The sequence below is a fragment of the Cebidichthys violaceus genome, unplaced genomic scaffold (assembly GCF_023349555.1).
Source record: "Cebidichthys violaceus isolate CVI_PGR_0920_01 unplaced genomic scaffold, fCebVio1.0.p SCAF_19, whole genome shotgun sequence".
Taxonomy (NCBI): domain Eukaryota; kingdom Metazoa; phylum Chordata; class Actinopteri; order Perciformes; family Stichaeidae; genus Cebidichthys; species Cebidichthys violaceus.
Window position 1 is genome coordinate 6,170,873 of NW_027176361.1, and position 23,241 is coordinate 6,194,113.

The following is a 23,241-nucleotide window of genomic DNA, read 5'->3' on the forward strand; positions in this document are numbered from 1 at the left end:
TCTCCACCAACACGCACAATGGTTGTGCTACTCTTATTGACTTGTTTTTCTTTGTATTACGGAGTGACAAACTTCATTGCACAGCACCAGTAGGAAAATATTCATACAATGTTTTTGGAAAGAGTTTGATCATTTCTTTGATGGCGTTAACTATATATATTTTTAAATATATGGAAAATATTTCTATTAAACTGCATACATGACAATAAATGTATGTTTTCATAACTTTGTTCTATTATATTATATAACTATATTTGTTTAATTTTCATTGCGCTCCTTTCAGTCAAGAAAATGAGGCAGGCGAGAGGAACTCAGTTTAAAATGCGATGTGTTACTGAAGAAACATAATTTTGCATTAGATTATCAATTTGAGGTCTACTTGTGAATTATTAATGCACTTGAAGCAAACAGAAATGCTTATCCCCTTGTGGAAAAAGTTACCACCCCTTCAATGATTAAAAATAGAATCAGGTGCACTTAAACAGGTGCAAATGATAAACAAGTTTGTTAGTCTTAAAAAGTCCACCCATACATCAAGATCAGACCCATGGTTAGGACTCGTTTTAAATTTCCAGGTGTGTGATAATCCTACGGACTCTTCAAGTCCCAAAAATGAAATTAAAAGGTCTGCCAGACAACAGCTGGGGGGAGAGGAACACTTCAAAAAGATCACCTGTACTCATTTGTGAAGCATCATACAGAAGGGAAACACCTTTTTAATTCTGATGGGGACACAAATTGTTAAGCATTTAGGTAGCCAGTACTGTACCTGACCCTCAGTTTACATTACATAGCAACAAGTAACCTTTAGTCTGTTACACAACTGAGCCACATAAATCACAAACCTCTTCTATGAATGTGAACAATGTGCCTTTTTACTTTCATAGCAAGTCCTCAACCACCGTACAAATGTATGCATCAGAAAAGCACTTTGATGCAGCAATGCCAACAAAGTGTGTTCTGGGTTAGATCAAAGCGTGATTCATATCAGTACTTGACTTTATCTGCCGTCCACAAATGCTTGTAGAATATATCTTCCCTCCTTAATTGAATCCTTGCAGCCATGAGAACGCTCATTCAGAAGCATACTGAAGGTGGGTGGCGCGGCCTGGATTTTCAAAGCAGTGTGAATGTACCACAGGTTCTTCAAATGTGGCTACTTGATAAACACCTCTCATAAGTAGCACCAGGCTGCTGCAAGGCACACAACTGTGGCTGGCTAAAGCTGTGGAGGATAGCATGTTTATACACTGCTTTAATCAGGAGGATGGGAGACAACAACATGACAGGGATGCATCGGACCCAGCAATTTAGGGCTCCAGGACATTTTAAAGGCAATACTGAACTCCATCAACACTGCCTCTTACCAACACGCTTCATAAACTGAGCCAGGTTCAGTGAAATCAATACAGGGTGAGGGAATTTGTGTACACATCAGAATCAGAATCAGCTTTACATAACAGATATGAGAACACACACCAGGAATTTTGCGTCGGTTATTTTGCTCTCATTGAACATACACAGAAAAACAAATACAGCTAAAAACAAGGACAAATTAGATTAGATAAGAGTTCAAATAAACAGTTGGCTATTGTGTACATACCAGTCGGTGAAAGAAGATAAATCTACAATTATCAATAAAAACAATACAACAAGGAAACACAACATACAATGTCTTTACATGTGCTGACAATATGGCTGCCATGGTTGTGTCGACCACCTTTGCTCAATAGCACAAAATACCAGTTTAGAACTCAAAACAGTGTTTTAGTGACACCATCTGTCCTCTGTGTGAAGTTTGGGTTGCCATATGTTCTTATTTAGGATGTTATATATTTGCGCCTTGGGACTCTGCAGACAACAACATCAAATTCCACTTGGGATTCGTTGCTCTGAACTTTTCTCTCCATTAAGAAAACATCATTATGTCAATGTGGGGAGTGAGTGCACAGCTTTTAAACGCAAGGAGAGGAGCTGATGTGATCGGCTACGATTGATGCCAGCCCCCGACACAGCCGGCAATAATGTATTCCTAATCAAACCCAGTTTCCAGATCTGGCACAGGTGCCAACTGTGCCACAGGTGCGTCCTGTGCACCCTGTACAGTTGACTGCACTGTGTACCACGGCCCTCTTATTTATGGAAATAGGAACCATTGTTTTGACGTTGAACACTTGGGTTTGCACCGAATCTGTGCAGAGTACATGATCTAATACAATTATAAACAACACATCTCACCCCCAAAACTTCCTAAGAACTTTGATCTGATAATTCATGATTCATGCAATCCTCTGCCACCTATACCGATCAAGCATAACTCCCAGTCCTCCCAACACAGCTATGCTTTACGCCTCTGGTTTCCACATTACCAAAAAGTCTGTTGATACTGTGCATCACTGGCTTTAATACTAAATAAAATAATGTCCATTTGCTGGCTATAATAAATATATACAGTACCATATAGATAGAAGATGAAGACAGTGTGACAACTGTGCTTTGTAAAGGAGTTTGCTGCAGCGCTTACCGGAACTGTTGCTCGTAATGGAGAAGGACGCCTTGTTATCCATCCGTCTAGGTGAGCGTAAACTGATGTCAGGCTGCTTTCCACAAAGTAGCATATTGATACTGCCAATCATGTCCTTTTGGAAATCCAAAGAACTAGCAGCTTTAAAGATCATGGAGTTCTGCAATCTGGCCATCTGAATACAGGAATGTAATACTGGTGAATTCTTAAAATACAGAAAAATGTGTCATCATAGAGTAAAAATATGTATTCCAGGTCAGGTGTACATGACACAGTAGCAACACTGACCTCCTCAATCACTGGTAATGCATCTCGAGTGGTTTTCCCAATCAGTGTGACTGTGTCTGTTGCATTCAGGTCCAAAGCTGAAGGTACCTAAAGTAGGGCAGGGACAGGTGGTTTTCAGAACAATACTGTAGCTACCAAATGAATGGCAAAAAACCTGACAATGATATAATCCAATGTATGAATTATGCTCGCCATTCTTAAAAACATGACATTGCTTTTAAAGGTTCCTCTTTTTTCAGCTATTTTCTGAAACAATATATGTGCTATTGTAGTGCATAGCCATTGAAATATTCACATTCATTTATGTTCATGGATTTAAAGATATCAACTGGCTTCCACACCAAAAATACCAGCTCCATTTCAGCCTTTCCACTGAAGATACTACAGTAGATGTTGGCAATACACACACTAATTTGACTGGGAAATTGTGTCCCAACATCATCATCTCTGGCACTGGTTAATAAAAACTACATTAAAATGACAAGTGTTACTGTGTGTTACAGTGACATTCTGAAGGTACACAGCATGAGTCCAATTACTAGAACTAAATGGCATGCCCTTTTAACCATTGTCATTTTCATGCATCAAGTGCCAAGTAAAGGCTGCACTAGGAGGGCCTGCATTGTCTTTCAGCTAATAAAAATACGAAGCTTAGAAACGTTTGCAAGACATAGGTCCAGAAAGACATAGGTCCAGAAAGACATAGGATCAGAAAGACATAGGTCCAGAAAGACATAGGATCAGAAAGACATAGGTCCAGAAAGACATAGGTCCAGAAAGACATAGGATCAGAAAGACATAGGTCCAGAAAGACATAGGTCCAGAAAGACATAGGTCAGATCAGGAGGCTGAGAGAGGTACAAAGAAGGGTAACACTGCTTTTGTATTTTTAAAATAAACCGTTCACAAATAGAAGCCCATTCAAGCAGCCTGGCTATTGATTGAGTCTCGAGGAAATTCATTAAGGATCACTTCTGTTGTGTGAAGAGCACACATTAAGGAGGAGAGTCAGAAAGTGCAGGAGTGAGTCTCAGACAATTTTCAGCTAAACAGCAGAACATCACAGATCAATGGAAGAGTTTTGAGCAATGTCACATTAGGAGGTAGATAAAATGGCACTTGTTAAACTCAACTTGTAATGCACTTTGTAACAGCTGAAGACATCAATGGTTTCTTTTGCTAACCAGGTGATTAGAAAAGTGATTCAACAAGAGTTATATAACCATACATATTTTGAATGGTACAACAAGTTACGATTTGTTGAGTTAATGAACTGCAAAGAAGATTATGCATCAAAGACAGACTAAAACCAAAAAAACAACACACTTTGACATTTGAATGACTCGAGAGCCACATACATTCAAATGCTTTTTGTTTACAGTCTACCTTGTGCATTGTGTTCTGAAATGATTTCCAGAAAACCAAACAAAGTTGTAGAACCACTATCTAAATCACCCTCTGCCACTCACTACCTCAGTGACAGACCCCGACTTCTTCCCTTGTCCTATTCTTTATATTGTTGTTGTTGCTATCACAATCACTCAGCGACGTCAAGCTGTAAGTGTGAAGGCTTGATGTTCTTTTCCATCCATTTGCTTGCGGCGCTGAAGAGCCTGTCCGCCATATCTTGTCTGGGCTTTCTTTTTCCTGCATCTGAAAATGCCTGTGGGCTTAAATTGTTCAAATGCTCTCTCCAACGAACTTCCTTCCTTATCACTTATTTATTGGATTTGCTGTCCCATATATTTTCTTTAAAAGATAAGCTGAAAGAAAAGTACAGCCTTTCATCGTCCCAAAGGGAACTTAGAGATTTAAAAGAATTCAACAAAACATTGGTTCTAATAGGTAATTCCCACCTGATTGCATTCTAGCAAAATTACTGGTAGACACTTGGGTGCATATGACAATGAGCATTTTAAATGCTTAGACCCTATGGGACAAAAACTGATTTCTCACTCAGAATAAAAGAAACAAAATACATTAACATAATGGTGTAGCAACAACGTGCTGCCTGTAGGTTTTGCCTTAAAGTGGATGCATTAGCAAGTTTTAACTTCGAAAGCTATTTCTTCATCTCTCTAAGTCACAGAGCAAGACAAGCATAACATTTAACTTTTAAATTGGTGACTCAATTGGCTGTCACAGAAAATCATTGCCTTTGAAATCGATTTACCGCCAGCCATGCGAGAATTATAGTTAGAACAGACAATGATCTCCAAATATTTTTAAACAGTATTAAGCTTTGCAGTTTCATCTTACTGTACATAATTGATAGAATATCCATGCTGAAAATTACCTTGTGCAGCGACGTTTACTTTTTCTTATTTATCGCTCAATTTAGGGTGAGTATCTATCACAACCCTCAACGCCACAGGAAGGCTCAGCAGGGAATTTTGGCAGAAAAAAAACCATTTCTCTGGCATTTCCTTTTTGCTTAGGCTTAAGGTTCACAATATAACTGAGCACAATGTAAGATGAATGCAGCACTCAATTGTTCAGGCAGGAGCTGCCAATGACTCTGCAGGTATTGATACAACATGACCAAAAAGAAAACGTCCAGAAAGTCAAGTCTTCCACTTTCTTTGTGGAAGCTAATTAGTCTAGACTGCCAGGTTCCAATTCTACCAGTGGAACAGAATGGGTCACACCAAATGAATGTTGTAAAAGGACAAACACTATAAATCGGTACATAACCAAATATATGTCTGCTTGTTGAAAAAACTAATCAATACGTTAAACACACACAATACCGTCCAAGGGATCGATGAATTCATTGATGAAACCCAGAAATCAATGGGTAATAAGAACACATGCTGTGTGCAAACAAAGATAAGAGGAAATGTATTCTTATATATCGCTTCCAGCATGGGGCCCAATGTTCGAAGGATATACAAGGCTACGACGTGCTCCAGTCAGTAGTGCACAATGGGAGCAGACAGTGCATCCCCTAGCAACACTGGCTCTTAAAAGTAAGTCTTGGGAAATGCCTTCCAAGAGGCCTGAATCGAAGATGCAGTTTCCACAAAAATGTTGAAGAACCACACACAATAGCTTCAGTATCTTCAGTTTCACTTTAAAATGCCTGACGTAGGGTTCACAGCATTCTCCCACGTAATTCCTCAACTGCAACCGTGGTGGCTGAGACACACAATAGTTTAAAATTTACATATTTAATATTACCTTCATTAGCCCAGACAGTGCAATTTGTAAGCATGCCAGATGTGGGTGACCTTGCCGAGCAGGAATTACGGCTTTTGATATGTAGACATTATGACCTGTATTACTACAGTGTCCCCGTCAGGCCAACAGCTCCCAAATGCATTCCCTTTTAAACTTTTGTCAAAATTAAACTAATTATGTCCGAACTACTACGCAAAACTCCAAAGTCTCATCAACATCAAATCAGACAAGCAGTGAGGTTTCTTCTTGGTGTGGAAGACAGCTCACCTCAGAAAGCACTTTCCTCGCGTCCAGGTTTTGCAGGAGTACTTGCTGGGCATTAATCAGTTGCTGTGGATCGCGGGAGCAGCTGACATTTTGAAAAGCCTCCTTTTCAGCTCGGCTGCTAAATTGGATATACTCATCCAGATCTGTCCCCTCACACAGGATGCTCTTCAGGTTGCCCGGCCTCGGGATGCCCATCATCTGAAAAATAAATACCAACTTTGGTAGAAGCTGACTAACAAGACAACTTTGCATCTGAGCATATTGTATTTATTGTATGTACAAACATGTGAGACACAACACATGAATCAATGTTTTTCAAACCTTGTGCAGGCAGACAGTATGCTAAATCAGATATAAATTAGTGTTTTGACTTTAATTAAGCCTTATTTTTCGTTGCTCATCGTTGAGTAAAGACCGATATACTGTGCGTGCACAAACACCCACAAGGTCACTTGAAACAACAGTAAAAATGTGACCGACACAAAAACCACCTCACACACAAATGTATGTACACACAGATATTTTGTATCATACTAGACAGTATACAATGGCTCCAAGAAAGACAGGATAGACAAGAGGATGGCTTATGAACTGCACTGGGAATATTTTACTTTCTGGGCACAAAGTACATTTTGCAACAGAGCCCCATGCAACCATCAGAATGCCTCATACTGTACACAGTAGGGCTCTTTTAATCACTTTGCACTGTATTTAAGCATCCTTGTCACTGACAGTGAAGCAAAATTACCTTCTTGCAGCTCAATTGATATTGCTTGATACATATGGTGGTATCAATTGGGGAGCATTTAGAGACAAGACATTGTTATTGCTGTTGCGAGTTCATTTCATTCCAAATTACCTACTGTAACCAGCTTCAAACAACGTGGTTTATCAAGCAAATGCTCGAGTTTGCTTTGATTCCCGAGGCAGTTCTTGGCTATGATATTTTACATTTAAAATGCTCAAGCACAACACTCTTGGCACATTTGGTCTTCTGAATATTTCGGTTAACACGTAAATTCTTATATTTACAGGAGGTGGAAAATCTTGTTTCAAAGCAGCTGGGATTCCTATTGGAGACAGTTTGCCGTTTCATCATGCGAGCAGTGTAGAGAAATGATACTCACTGGATTGAGTTTAATCTCAGCATTCATGAGGCTTTGGACCACCGATGGTGGCAGCGACAAATTCTCTTTCAGATGAGTAGAGAAGGTTTCATTGTCTCTGAGAATACTCCTTAGGATCACTGGTTGGGCTTCAACATAAAGATAGAAAATCATTACATTTGCAGAACAGCATTTGATACAAAACAACAGTAAATATAGTGTACAGCAGTGCAGTTGATGTTTACATGTGTGATGCTGACAACTGGGAAGCGTTGGGAAACTTAAAGAGAAATATACGTGCTTCCTTTTAACCCGAATTGGATTTTCATAGTTTAAGCTGTAAATCCTCCTTACTCGCCATCTGCACTGCAGATATTCTGCAGCCAACCCTGCAGTCTTTCTGTCTCTGCCTCCCTTGCTTGGTCTATCCTCCTGCATTTTATTTCCACACCACTGTTCACAAATGTGGGTCCTTACAGAAACATGTGTGAGGCTTGTGTCATTTGCCCTATTGGACACCTATTCCAACCATGGAGGAGTGGCTGCCTCGTGTAGCTAATAGGACAGCAGTCCTTCCAGTGCAATGGAAGGCTGGTGTAACAAATGCCCTGGAGGATTTATTATGTTGTTGAAAGGAAAAGGTTAAAGCAAAAGTCCATGTCTTCAAAATCACTGCATTGCATTTGCTGAGTATATATATTCTCCTAAATGACATGAACAATGGCCAAATAAGACCTAAAACAAAAAGAAAATCCTTACTCATAATGTGTTATTGAATCGAGAATGCTGAATTCTTGATCGCCTTCTGATGTGGTTTGGTTTTACATGTTGCTCGTAGTGGCTTTATAGTCTAATGGATACGAGTTCAAAGGATGCTTTCTAGATAACTGTTGCAATTAAATTCTTCATTGGAGCAAGTAGAGGTAGAGCACTTGCGTTGAATGAGTGTTTAAGAGGGGACAATTTGTTGCTTAACATGTACCAGATTGTTCACCAGACATTTTCTCCTAAATAGCTGGCTACAGATAGTCAGGTTTCAAATAAGATAGCTTAAAAAACAATTGACTGGTACTCGTTACCCCTCTCACAATGCCTTAACATAGCAGGGATCCCACTAAAGTACCTTCACACACCCATGCACAAACTGCATCTATTCAACACGTGTTTCCTTCTCCCTGGGACTCCTGCATGTGCTGTTGAGATAACGAAGGGGTTACGTAATTCAATTAAATTAGCCCTTTTGCATGTGTAATGCATGCAGCTCATTCAATTGACAAGGTGAAGAGAGGAAGTGACTTTTACTGGGTTATGCAAGGTTCAATTAAGATAAATGTTTTGTAAAAATAACAATCATTCAGTTTTGTCTCGAGTTAATTATGCTGTTTGATGCAACCAACTAAACACATGTTATTATGCCCCTCGTGCCTGCGGGAGCATCGGGGGGGATGGACAGGGTTAGATTATGGGGAAGACAAACATGCTCTGGGCTCTTCCTGAACACTGTTGCCTTTCTGATTGAAATGACCACCTGAGTCTTTTAATCAACCCATGGTAAAAACAAAAAAAAGGACAACACAATCACCTATGCCATCCTAGTCTTTTCAGTGCTCCATTCCCCATTCTTGTTCGTGACCTTTTGTGCTCTTGCCTCCCGACAGTGAATGCCATTAATTATGCCCAGGCTTAGATCTTTGATGGATTTAATCTTGTATATTACAAGCCAGCGACCCCAAAATGCAAATGGCCCTCAAGCCGTTTGTTGAACAGCAGACCCCCCCCCCCCCCCCTTGTCTCTTTGCAAATTAGGTGCCGTATGAAAATCTGAATATCATCAGGGTAAATGAGCCTAATGCAAAGCAGCAACTTATCAAGACAAACGATCTGTCAGTCTGCACAGCAAATTGCATCATAAATAATCATGCGCTATTGTTTTTGAGGGATAAAGGGGAATAACAAATCCTCCAACTTGTCATCCACATGAAGGGGATACTTTCCTTGATGGAGAGTACTTAACAAAGACATAGCAGAGTGATTGTTGCTGAGGCAGTATTTCTATACTTTTTACTTTTGGAACCATCAGCAGCAATCCAACTAGTGTATAAAAAAAACCCACTAATCTCTGTGATGATCCTGTTGCTTTTTACTTTTGCTTTTGTTTGTGCCATTGTTTTAAGGTCAGTGGATCAAGACATTTTCTTACCATCACCAGGGTTTGCCTGTGACAGGACTGAATCCAACTGGTCGAGGTCATCTGCCAGCAACTGTGCGTTGCTGAGAATGGATCCGTTCACTAGGAGGGTTTGCAGCTCTATCAACATCCCGGCAACTCTAGTTTATCAGGAAGACAAAAAAGATCACAAACTGTGTGTAAATGTCACGTCTTAGATATGATCTGAAATCACTACCAAAACATTCAGTTTCATCCTTAGGAGACGAGACAGAAAAGGACACATTGCGGTACGTACATGGAGTTGTTGAAGTTGTTGACTTGGCCTGGCGTCTCCCCCGGCGTTGGGTAGTTCAAACAGGGATTGTCGATGTTACACATCATACCTTGAAGCCAGGGCAGCACGCCAGCCGACGGCATGGCTTTATTTGGGTAGTGGCCTACAGGAATATAGATGAATACTTACAGGATTCATCTAGCCAGCTGCATTGTTAACACATTGTTGTTTTGAGAGATTGTATATATATATATTTTCATGGATATCACAACAGAGGTTAGTATTTTTTATGTTCAATCTAGATCATATTTGCATTTTGATTTATACCTTAGCCTTGCGATTTATTAAGGAAACACACAAGGAACTGAGGAGTGGTTCTGCAGCTTTATATGACTTGTGAAATAGACATTACATCTCTGCTTGTTCTTACATTGGCCTTTAAAAAAAGGCTTGTTGGTGGACCGCACCCACACCAGTATGATGAAGAGAAACAGAGGCCACACCACTTCAACGACCAGCCGCACCTGCACAAAAGACAAAGTAGTCTCATCTTCATAATGTTTATGAAATACATCTTTGGAATACGTTATGGCTCGCAGCATTTGCATTGTATTTTCATAAGTGAAATTTGACATCACTCATAATGTCAAAGCAAATCTAAAAGCAAAGGTGAGTGGACATTTCATTAACAGGCAAACAGAAAAGGTTGAGTCTCTGCCGTTGAGACACCATTGATGATTGACTAAAATGACCTCTTGAGGTTGTATGTAACCATGTGAATGTGCTTACAATGTAGCTGCACAAGCCATAGTCCATATGTGACGCTGTCAGTCTTGCTTTCACTCTCAGCACTTACTGGATTGAGAGAGAAACCTCAGCGTATGACTCCACAAGCCGAAGCTATCGCACACTCCCTATCATCTCCCCCACACATTTAATCCTCTTCTGGATGAAGAATTCCAACCGCTTGCTTGCTTTAAAACAACCACTTCAATACCTGCCAGCAGGTAGCGGCCCATGTGACATGCCAGGCATTTTATTTCAACCTCTGGGGATGGGTGAAGAGAGAAACCAACAAAGCACAAATTGATGACCTCAAGGCTTTACTTCCTCACTGGGTTGTTTCTCATTTTTTTATACTCAGTTGGCCTTGAGGGGTACTCTAGAGGCAAAGTACTAGGACCTTAGAGTTATGAGGTACACACACACACACACACACACACACACACACACACAGGTCCAGGCTTCCACATTTACCATGTGTGCATGCTTATTTCTACCATTGTTGTTACTGTGGAAACACCAAAGTAGTTCAGTTCCTTTATACACAAGTCAAGGTAATGCAGACCTCTGAAAGCTAGAGTCACTTCATAATTCTGCAAGACGTAACATCAAACAGCGGATGACTTCCAGTGAGCTATTACAATGCTGCAGCTCATCCTTCCTCGAGTCTTCAACCCAACACCCCCTGCCATCCAGGCTTTTACGCATCCCCAGACACACCATCGCTCAACATCCCCTTCCCTCCAGCCCTGCACTCACCCACCGAGCCCCCCCCCCCCCCCCCGCTAACCTGAGCTGACCTGGTCTGCCAGCACGCTCATCCCTTTCAGCATCGCTGCTGGAGTGACTTGCTTAGAGGAATCAACAGCAGTTAGCCAACCACCGTGTTCCTGCTATGGTAACATGTTCAGACATTGTATCTGATGACGCACATTAGCACAAATAATAGGAGAAGACATCTACGCTGACGTTGTTGTCTTCATAATTAAACGGGCCGGCAGAGGTGAGGAAATACAAAAACACATATTGCAGGTAATGTCACAGCGCCATGGCAACCTTGTAAATTAAAGTGAAAGAGGAATACGGGATGGGGGATGGAGATATATTGATTTAGTTTTGTACAGGCATATAGTGGATCAGGTTTATCATTTTGCCGATGAATTACTGAACAGAAAAAAACGCAGAAAATTAAATTGCATAAATTTCAAAGAAACTCAAAAGATTCTTTAAATTCTGCCCTTTAATTCCCTGCCGTCCGGGTGTCAGAGAGGATGTAGTTCTGCTGAGAGGGTGAATTATCATAATGTATTTCAAAGAAAAGGCACGGAGAGGGAACACAGAGATCATGGGGACTTTCTCAATGTCTGGCTCCCCAGGCATTTGCCATCGGACACTAGTGTCTTTGTGAATAGATAATCTCCTCCTATGAAATTATGTGAAATACTGGACCATAAAATCAGTTTCATGCCTGTTATAAAATCTTAAAATGCTTGGTGAGGCATTCATATAATTGGTCATTAACCTCCACAAGCCCTCCAGAAGCACCATTGTCCTTGCTAACTCCCACTGATTTTGTCTACTGCCAATATTTCATGTTGACATTGGCCAAATAGCCTACATTCCAAGCACAAAACCACCACTGTCCCCTTGAATAGTCGAGCGGGAAAGTCGGAGCATGTTTCCACCCTGTTCTTCCTGTCGGTTGACAAAATTAACAAAGGGAATGTTTCACAGATTCAAAGTTAGAACATTTCAAATGACTTTGCCTTGAGTTATTCCAAGAAAATATGAACTTTGATGAAAGCAGATTTTTTTGGGAGGATGTCTTTTGTTCTACTCTGTCAACAGGCGCGCTTGCTGCGCTCGAACCCCTAACAAAACAAGTGGGTGGATGTAACTCCTATCATCACTGCAAACAGCGCAAATCAAAGAGCACACCGCAGCTCTTTGTAACAGCTATATCTGCCTCAGAATGACACGTAACAATAACTAGATTCCATGACAACTTCTTTTGACCCTTGAAGTGCTGTTGCGACACATTGTGTAACTGTTATCTTCCCCCATCATGTGACCCCTTGGCCATTGTGGGTGACATCAGAGGCCATAAAATCCACCATATATCACTGGGTGATCGTGTGTAGGCTAGTGTTTGTTATATTAATAAGGAAGTAATGACTCGGGTTCAGGGAACTAGCCAGGGCAAAGGGACAATGACTCAGAGACTCAAGCCTCCTCTGCAGCAGCCGTAACGTGGCGTAATATTCATGTTCTGTGTAAAAGTAATCATGACAAAATCGATGTATTGACGTGCGTATTAATCACACAAAACAAAAACGTCTCTGGCGTGTGGCGGCCTTAAGTGTGAAAGATGAAAGCAGGTCAAATTTAGCTGAAGTTGAGCGGCACAGATATTGAACTTGCACTGGAAAAAGTTGCATGTAAAGTGACAGCAGTTGAAATATCAGTTGGACTATTTCAGTTTTCATCTGATGAGTAAATATGAATAACCCGTAATTGTTTGGTAACATTTTAAACTGCAGTGACACTAAAGCTTTGGGTAGCAATGCTAAGGACAGGCTGGGGCAGTGAGTTTGTGAGAAGAGCCAGAAAGAGCATTTGCCCTTCAAACTAAGCATTTAACAGTCGTCACTCTGAATCCCGTTCCATTAGGCCATAGACTGGCTTCGTTAGAACTAAAACACAGGCAATGTGACATAACGTGCACTAGAGATACATCTCCAAAAATTGAAGGTGACACTCCGAATTGGTCGGCATTAAGGTAAGATTGTTCTTGTTCTCTAGTGGGAGAGTTAAAGGCGGCTTAGTTCTATAGGAGACAATTTTCGTAGTAAATCCCTCCTATTACCTTCCCCTCTCATGAATAACTTAGTTAACCTTGATAAAACAATCTTGGGACTGTATCCTCACTTTCCCTCCATTGTTGACCAATTTTAGCAGATCTACGTTGATTTGCAAAGGGGGCTGGTGAGCAGAAGTGTACCTTTTGTCTCTTCCGGAGAGTGAAGTTCTTCCACAGGAGCAGAGTGAACTGCGTCAGGAGACCCATTACGGCTTATCCTGGCAATATCCTGCCAAAGCGTCGCTATGGAAACTGGCCCACTTAATAAACCCTGGAGGGAATAAAAGGCAGAGTTTGGTTTTAATACAGAGGAGCAATGCATCTTGGGGGAGTGCCACTAATCATTCACTTCCCCAGGCCATGGGGCTTATGGTGCAGCACCTGTTCTAAGAATTATTATCACCTACACTCAGCAAATCTCAGGACGGGGCAATGTCTCACGTGGAGGCTGCGCAGTTTGGATCTACAGCATCGGAACCTGTTTTAAAAAAAGCTGATGGTTGTTTTACTTAATGTACTGCATATAGAAAATATTAGGTCAAACCTGAAATCTCTTTTCTTTTCCTCTTAAAGGGGGGTAAGGCATTGTAAACTGTGCTCTTTGTCGAATTATTAACCACCACCGTGCTACAAATTCTCTGTCAATTAAAGGTTTTTTTGGTGACCGGTGCAAAAATATAAGACAAAGCTTCACGAGCAACTGCCATTTATTGCAGGTTTTACTACCCACTGAACACTGATTACACAGATAATAAACAAATAGATCTGCTGTGGCATTTTTACACAGTTACATCAAGTATGACCTTTTAAAACAAATCTACAACTGATGACTACAGTTCCTTCATTGGCCTGCTATGAGGTCCCATTCACAGGAATGTTAGTCGTCTTTAAGTCTAATTACACAAGTGGGAGTTTAACAATTTACAGTCGGCATTTAAAATGTGTTCCAGTAAAGTACCCTTTCTGTTGATGAAGGTTTCACCCATGGTTAGGACTGTTCATACCATGTGATGCAATATAAAATAAAATCCATGCATTTACATTGCAAGTAAACTAGAAAGAGAAAAGACTTTATTGATAGGTTCAATGTTGTTGAATAGATACAGGAAACACTTTGACATATATTGAGAATAATATACATTTGTAATGTATCAAAAGATACGTTTACATTTTTTTTTTTTCAAGAATATATATGATAGTTACCAGTTCTTCGGAGTGGTCGTTTTTTTATGAAGCCAGATTTTGACAGATCTGGGAGAAACTATATTCTCCTAATATGCAGCTTGGACATGGAATAATCTAAACAAAGATGTAAAATTAGAAACATTGAATCCATTGAGTCTAAGGGCATCATAAAGAATGTGGTGAGAGAGTGATGTGGTAGTTTTCTTCTTGGGAGGCCACTGTGTTTTTATTTGATTTTGTACTTCATTTAGTATGCATGGTATTATACTGTTTAATGATGTTGTATGCCTGCTACCTTAGCCAGGTCTCTCTTAAAAAAGAGTTTGTTTAACTCAACGGGACTTCCTGATAATGTCAAAGTTAAGTAAAAAAAACTTAAAAAAAACTGCAACAATGGTTTCTACTATGTATGGTATGGTAATGCCTTACAATATATAAATAAAACTGATATTCCCTGCACTAACAAGCAAACAAAATGAGTAATTAAGTCAAAATAAGTTTTTAAATGTTTGTCAACTGTATTTCAGATCTTAATATTGAAAATACATAATAATTGTCAGTGGAGTGAAAGCTGGATTTGAGAGCATGTGTTCGAGTACAAGTTCAACTACAAACAAATGCTCAAAAGCATAAAAGAGTGTTTATTGTTGATACAGTCTTTCATGGCCAAAGTATGCTACCTGGCTGTGTTTGAAACATGCTGCAAAGTACTTCAACGGCCGCTCTGTGGAGACTTTTAAGAATTGAGTATGTGTGCAAGGTGGGTCAGGTGGGTCAGGTGGGGATGGGCTTTTTAGCCCAAGGGTAGTCCTGACAAAGTGCCACCTTTTAACGCTCCATTTCCTCTTTCTGTACAGCTTCCCTCTTCCCTCTGTGTGTTTACATTATTTACTGCTACTTCATGGATGTTTTATTTACCGTCATGGAAAAGTTGAGGCTCCCTCACTTCCAAATGGCCAAATAAGTGCTCTAATGGGCGGTTCAATAACCTATTACAGAATATTGGTGAGATGTAACTGGCGAACATAGATTTTCCTAAAAAATCGTTCTTTATTGGCAATGCCAATTTGTACTAGTGTAAAAGCCAACTGCATTTAATCATGCTATTACATCTGTCGATTAGCTATTAGATTGCATGTTTTTGACATTTACCAGAGATTGCTGTAGCTTTACTGTACTATTACCACACCACCTCCTCCACAGTAGTTTTTCTTGTAGAGTGCTATTCACTATTTGCGTTCACCTTCAATGCATGCCTTACTTCATATATCTTTGGAAGAGAACGGTGATTATGGAATTGTACACGGATAAACTGGCCGGGGTCTTTACAAAGAGGCCTGGTATGTGCGCATGAACACTCGGCTCCGTCAAATGCTTGTATAATTGAGTATCTGCTGCAACGGCTCGCACAGCTTTCAAGCCTCATCTTTTGAAACATGTAATGCGCAGCAGAAGGACAGCTTGGTACCACCTCCACTCTGAAATCACGTCAAGCATGAAGGGTAAACAACATGTCTAAGAATACACTCAACCCATACGTCAAAAAGTGTGTGCATGCGAGTTGTGTTGGTATCTGAGAAAAGAGACGCGTCTGTAAAAGATGGTGTCTGAGTGTGTGTGTGTGTGTGGGGGGGGGGGGGGCAGCTCAAGGACTCTTTTTCAATTCCACATCTAAAGAACAGATAACAAGTAACAAGAGAAGATACGATTGTGATTTGCATTGCAGCCGCAGTGTTATAAAACACAATGACCACAGTTCTCCAGAGAACAAAAAAAACCATACAGTGTGAACAGTGTTTTCCAGATCATCATTTTAATCTACAACTAGGAGCAAAGAGAATAATTGAAGTAATAACTCCTTTTCGCCACTTTTTGGACTTTTTTTCCACGAGAGTGTGGCCATCAGACGCTGGCATCAGCTTTTCACGGTATCATTAGTTCCAAAGAAAACTCAGAGAAAAGGAAGAAGGGGAGAGAATGTAGTGATACAAAAAAGAAAAGCTAAGTTTTGAGAAAATATAAGTGCTGATGCATGCCTGGTGTTTGGGGACCAGGGACAGCAAAGCACATTATTTCAGCCCCTAGGATGATCGAAAGAGTACACAGATATTCGTCATACAGCATGAGAGTAGAGGACGGCGGTGAATGCCTTTGACATCCGTTACAAGGGGGCAGCTATCGCCCTCTGAAGAGTATAATGGTCTCTGTGCTCCTTCATTCAACTCTTTTTTTTTTCCTCTTTCTAACTCTACTCTGATCATACGCTGATCCACAGCCTCACCACAACAGGATGTCGCACTGTTTACTGTGAGGAAGTAGGGTCAAGGAGATATTTGTTATTCGTTTAATTACAGGTAATACATTATGCTGAACATCAACACTTTTCCCTTTGAATGTTATATTCAGGTTATTGTTTCACAAGAGAGCACTTGGTTTTTAGCTGACTTTTTTGCTTGATATCAGCATGGTCATGCTGGTTATTTAATTGCCGTACAATTTAATTCCCAGCATGAACCCTGATCGTGCTGCTTTAGTTCATTGTACAACAATAATGTGAACTGACTAAATGTTTTAGAAAGAGACATTATGTGCCTAATATGATATAAAAGATCCTTAAAACTGATATTTGTAGCTCTGGATGAAAATAAAATAGAGAAAAACAACTTCTACAAAATTGTTCAACGATAAGAATTGATTTAAAGAATAGCTTTCTGCAGCCATACAAACGTATCAAAACTGTCGGTTCACTTTTAACATTAAACTCAGTATAATGGGTGGAAGTGCCAACATAAATGATATAAATAATTAGTGCACTCAGTAGAGTGTAGGTCTCAGTCAGGTATGTCTGCAATGACCACTGCTGCATATGACTGAATGAATACAACCCACGACTGGCCGATCTGCTTGGAAGATACATTTAGTGTCTCCCTACTTCTGTCACTAATTCAATCTTTTTGTACCAAACACTCCCTTCAATTATATAGATTTGAAGCTGTGATATTGGAGTCTGTCAAAACGATATCACCGACACTACGTCTGTCATTACACGTAATTAGTTTTAGAGAAGTAATAGCTCCAAGCTCTGGTAACAGTGCTTTCCCAGGGCAACCTGTCAATCACTTTTAGCAGCTAATTACTCATTCATTAGAAACAAATGAAAATGCTAAATAAAAAAATTATAGGATGAACGTTAGCACTTAAGGAATTATTAAGACATGTCATTCAAGAAGAAATTATTTTGCACACACAGTAAAAAGGTGCGCCACATGTGGCACTACCTCTTCACTAGTGCTTACATCAGTCTGGGCTCACTGTTAATCATTAGCAGGAGTAATGTCCCGTCTTTCCCTCCATGACTAAGCAAACAAGCTGTGAGAATATGAGCATGTTTGAAATATATGTAGTCAACTATAACCAAACTAACAACTAAGAACTCAATTTTCTCCTGTTATTGTGTAACACAAAAGGTAACAACTGCACTCCTTGATTTCCATTTTAAAAGCCGCCAGCCTGGGGACCATTAAATGCTTTCAAATAAGATACGCAGTTCTCAAGGCACTCTATTTGATCTATACTTCACAAAAGGCAAATGGAGAACAACACAGACAAGTGTATAGACGCCCAGGCCTGAGCCTGAGCTAGCCTCGGGAACAGAGAGCAAGCTACAAGAACAACAGCTGACGAGAGGCAGCAACGCAGGAGGCACGGCTACAAAACAAGTGTCCCGTTAGAGAAAACAAACTGTCAAAATCAACCTACCTCTGAGCTGTTTAGCTTCCACCCATCAGCACATCTTCGGGCCCGAAGATGGATTTGACCGGTTGTAACTGCAGGCCCTTATGAGTCAAGCAAAAAGACACAGTTTTACCATCTCTTTTCCTCTCTTTCTGACACACACACACACACATACACACACACACACACACAGACACACTCTTTGCCTACCTATCATGTTTCTGTCCTCTTTTACCTAGAGTCATAAAGTATGCAAATGACCTCTGCTGAGCCGGTCGTAGCAACCGTAGCCACACTAGCACAGTCAGGAAGCACACAGGTGGTGTACATTGCACAGCGTGTTCCCTTAAGCTTTGCCCCGTAGCAGAGCACATATGCCTGCGTCGTGTAGTCTTGTCTGAGTCGCCTGATGAGGCGTGGAGGGTGAGCGGGAGCATCGCCCTACATTCCGCTGGCCTTGTTTTTGCGTTCATGGGCTGTTGAAATTCGTCTCGCGGGGTCTCTCGCAGTAAACCTTCAAATGTAGTCACCTGTTGACTTAGCACAAATTATTCATGAGTTAATTAGTCCTGAAACTATTCCTTTTTTTAATTTTTTATAAATAAGTGAAACTTCAGTTAAAGAGGTCAGAGACCGGTTGGTATCATGGGAAGTGTTGATGATAATCGACTGAATGTGTCACACGAGTGTGTGTGTGTGTGTGTGTGTGTGTGTGTGTGTGTGTGTGTGTGTGTGTGTGTGTGTGTGTGTGTGTGTGTGTGTGTGTGAGGTGGTGGTGGGGGGCAGCTAAGTGCAGTGACTGTAGGGTTTTATAGTAACTATATAATTTGGTAACAAGGGGGCTAAGATTTTATTACGCTGGGTGATAAAGAATAACACCAAAGCTGCACAGGGAGGACATCATTATGTTGATGAGAGGGGTGTTTAGACAGGGAATAAACAAGGATGCTACACACTGTGGACGATATTACTGTGTTCATTATTATGCCATTCATTAAGAGGGCACTGAAAACATCCTTTTCAGAAGATAAAACAGGTCTATTTCAAAATGTTCTGCAATTCATTCCCATTGAAAATACATTTCATTGACATTCCTATCATTCATGTGAAGATACTCACTTTGAAAAAAAAAATAAAAATACAATTACTGAGTGAGATTTGGAAAAAAAAAAACAGCAAGATCATGAAATAACACGACTGTGTGCCAACAAATAACTCAAATCATGAGATTTTTTTTTTTGTTTTATCGTGATTGTTGTCAAACTCCACGAGGAAACGTTTCCGTCCCTCACAATCACTGAAGGGTTTCTGTGATTCTTGAGCTGTAGGTCTATATTCTCAATTAGTCACACGCTCGCACTCATGGAACCCAGGTGAAACCTCAACTGCCCAAAAGTAATTGCTTCGAATAATGAAGTGCTGCCGCTCGAAGGAGCCGGCGCGGTGGAGTACACCTGCTGTTCCCAGGTCAGTAAACCGTGTATTAGTCTAGCCATGCTAATGAAAAATAAGGTGCACATTTGCAACAACGCTACCTTGTAATTTGTTTCTTGCATACCTTAAGGAACAGGTGATAATGCGAACACAACCTGAACCTGACGAGAACAAATGAGAAGACGGCCACAAACCAGAGAGCTGGATGAGCAAACAGTAAAGTAAAGAAAGTACTCAGAAAGCTATGATGAAAGCAAATATTCAGCGAAGCAAAAACAGTTAATTTAATAGTTTTCATGTCTGACCGGCTCAACATCGCTACATTATTTGCAGTCCTTGGGATGTCTGTGTGGAATGATGGGCAAATGATTTGTTATTCCAAAGAGGAAGACAGAAAACTCAAAATAATTTGCAAGCTCACACAACTACAAGAGAACCCGCCGCTGCTCCAACTCTACCGCCCTCATCACCATCTCACCACTCTAATCTTTATAGGGCACTAATGTTTGCTGTGATCTGCAGAAGTAAAAATATTCCTTACATAACAAACTAGTGGAAGAAGTAACACGCTTCTTTGCAATCCTTGCTGATTTTATTGCCCGCTCAGGGGAACTCAAGTACAGATAAGTTCTTTGACTGACTTATTTATGTGCATCGTAGTTCAAGCTGGCACCGTTACTTGGTGAGACCCTCGTGCGCTTGCATTTAAATAATACAACATTTGAAAAATTACAGATTCTCAGATGAATGCCCAAGCAAGGATAGTCAATATCCCGGGCAGCTTACTGAGAGCATGCCACATCGAACATCACAGAGATCTCTTGGGAGTCTTTGCTAGCAAGCTATAGCTAGCCGCTGCTCCTCTGCCCTCACTTTCTACAATTCCTCCCTCCCTGTTGATGAGGGGAGAAGTAAACACACAGGTGCTTGTTAACCATGTTCATCCGGACAGACCGGACAGCTGACGGACACTGTGCAGGGGTAAACATTCAACAGCCCTACGGGGTCACAGTTGGCATTTTAGTTGTCTGTGTTATGTCTACCTCTGAGCAGGTTGGCGTTGTCCTGGGGAAAAGAAAAACCAGCAAAGTCGAGGAAAACAAATAACAGCCTTCCTCGACAGATGCTGTTGCCTCTTCCCGACTGCCGGCCATGGGTACAATTGTGTTTGTTTTGACTCCAGCCAGAACAGCCCACACAGACTCTGCAGAGGAAGAACACTTTTTAAACTTATGTAGTCTGTTTTGACATCGACGATGTATGGAACTGCATGAGAAAAACAACACCTGGAAATTTGGACTCACAAGGCCATCAGATTCAAGCAGAAGCACTGTTGATTTACTTCTAAGCCAATTTGAGACGACTCAAAGATACATTTGGGACATTTCTTTGGGATGTGAGATCAGCAAAAATAACAGCCTAATATTCAACTTTCAAGGTCGCTCAAGAAGGAAAAAAGGACCTGACCACTACTTGATTCAAAGTAGAAGAACCGCCCTGCAGCCTCCGCCATCCAGTCAAGTTTGTAATCATTTGGATGGACCATTTTATCCTTTTAGACATTTGTGCTTAATTGTCATTATTAGCATATGAATTCTCGAGTAATGGCCAAAAACACTGACCTTTGTCCAAAGTCTAATCAGCTCATCCTTAAGTCCAAGTGTACATTTGTGCCATTTGTTCCTGAGATATTGCGATCAGGAGAGATTCAGCAACAAACTAAACTTCAAACCTCAGAGATTCTGCTCGAAGCAACAGAAGGGCTGAGAGCTGAAGACTCAGATCCTTTGAAAAATGTCTGTCTCTCTCTTGTCTCCTGCACACGTCCTCTGCTCCTCTGCTGCCTCATTTGACACGTGAGATCAGATTTGCTGTGGTAACATTACTATAAAGAAGTTGCATTCGGCTAAGGGCCTGACATGATTCCATCTTTGCAGACAAATCCAGAATGCTTCCACACGTTGCTTCTCAGACAGCTCGGTGTCATGATTATCCTTTCATCGCGGCTCACTGGTTTACTTCCTTTCGCATTAATGTAGCAAACAGCAATGGCCTAGGTTACTAAGGGTATCAGGACATACAGTAGATAGAGTAGAAAAGCAATAGCAGGTTACACTTATACGCTGCAACAGGCCATTACATTTATGACTGTGAGATGCGGTTAAAAGGTACAAAAAGCTAGTAAGAGGATCTGCGGTTGAGGGTTATTTTGTCACACATACTGTGAATTTTCAATTTGAAGATAATTACAGAATATTTACTTTTCTTCCCCCCTACATTCAAACAAACTTTTTTCTTTTCCAATGAGCTCTACAAGCCGCAGACACTTGAACTTATTTCAAAGCAGGATTTGTCAGTCCGTTCAAAACCACGAGGACTTCCAGAGGACTTCTAGTAGTGTGTGGACAGGTTGTAGAGGGTTGGTATTAACGTTACACACCCTTTTAGACAGAATCAGTTCACATCGCTTCTCTGTACTCTTCAGGATTATGTTAAAACTTGTGTTTTGCGTGTTTTTATGATAGACTTCCTCGTACAGTAGAGCTGTCCCAAATACCATTTTTGGGGCTTCGAAGCTTCGGCGAGAAATATTCGTTGATATTAGAAGCTTTGACGCGTCACTGTTGGTCAACTGTATTAATCTCTCTCACATATAATGCACGCCTATGTATGCTTACACACACACAGAGGAAAAGAGAGAGAGGAGAGAACCTCCTTATCTTCCTGAGCGCCAGTCGCCTCTCACAGATATACAGCTGCTAGAAAAACTTCTTTTTCTCTCGTGGCAGATTGTGTCGGAGTAAAAACCCGTCTGCCGTTGCATTAAAGCGGAGGTGGGAGGTAGAACAACAACAACAACAACAACAACACAAGTGGTCAAACTTTCCTCATACTTGTATTGCACTTTACTTTGCAATCATTGTCTAATAAGGGATGAGGATAAAAAGGATTTTCCTTTTAATTGAAACGGAAAACGCTACAAAATGTGAAATAATCACATCAAATGAACTATAGCGATAGATTACTGTGGCAACGCTTCTAAGCATTCGGGTCAGCCGTAGCGTACAGCGACATTAATTGCGTACCTTCTATACAACGGGGGAGTGGACCGGCAGGGCTGGATTTATCTTCAGAACATCCTGTCCAACAGCTACTTGCCGACAGCAGAAATAATCAGCCGGTGGCGCGTATCGGAGGAGCCCACGGTTGCCTCCACCCTCACCTTCAAGCAACACGGGATGCAGTGTTTGTAAATGGACCCCACCAGATTAGAAAAGAAAAAAAAAAAAGATTTTTCTCCTTTTGACAGCCCACTACAAAAGGGAGAAGAGTTCGCAAGAGCCCAGCCAGGTGTGACACCTGCTGCCACACTGGCATGCAAAACCACAGAAACAACAGCGCCAACACAGCTTATTTACCAGCATATTGACGGGG

General features: G+C 40.9%; 1 protein-coding gene across 1 annotated transcript in view; it reads right to left on the minus strand.

Annotated features, from left to right (window-relative positions):
• The window catches only part of LOC137874604 (phospholipid-transporting ATPase ABCA1-like), a 133,540-nt gene extending 114,985 nt beyond the window's left edge, over window positions 1-18,555 (minus strand). Inside the window, exons 1-9 of the mRNA XM_068713375.1 lie at window positions 18,397-18,555; window positions 13,594-13,723; window positions 10,240-10,333; window positions 9,831-9,972; window positions 9,566-9,693; window positions 7,387-7,514; window positions 6,260-6,457; window positions 2,813-2,899; window positions 2,525-2,699 (exon numbers count right to left, since the gene is read on the minus strand). Coding sequence (XP_068569476.1) covers window positions 2,525-2,699; window positions 2,813-2,899; window positions 6,260-6,457; window positions 7,387-7,514; window positions 9,566-9,693; window positions 9,831-9,972; window positions 10,240-10,333; window positions 13,594-13,659 — 1,018 coding nt within the window. The 5' untranslated portion in view covers window positions 13,660-13,723; window positions 18,397-18,555. The remainder of the gene's footprint in view (window positions 1-2,524; window positions 2,700-2,812; window positions 2,900-6,259; window positions 6,458-7,386; window positions 7,515-9,565; window positions 9,694-9,830; window positions 9,973-10,239; window positions 10,334-13,593; window positions 13,724-18,396) is intronic.
• Between the last annotated feature and the right edge of the window lie 4,686 nt (window positions 18,556-23,241).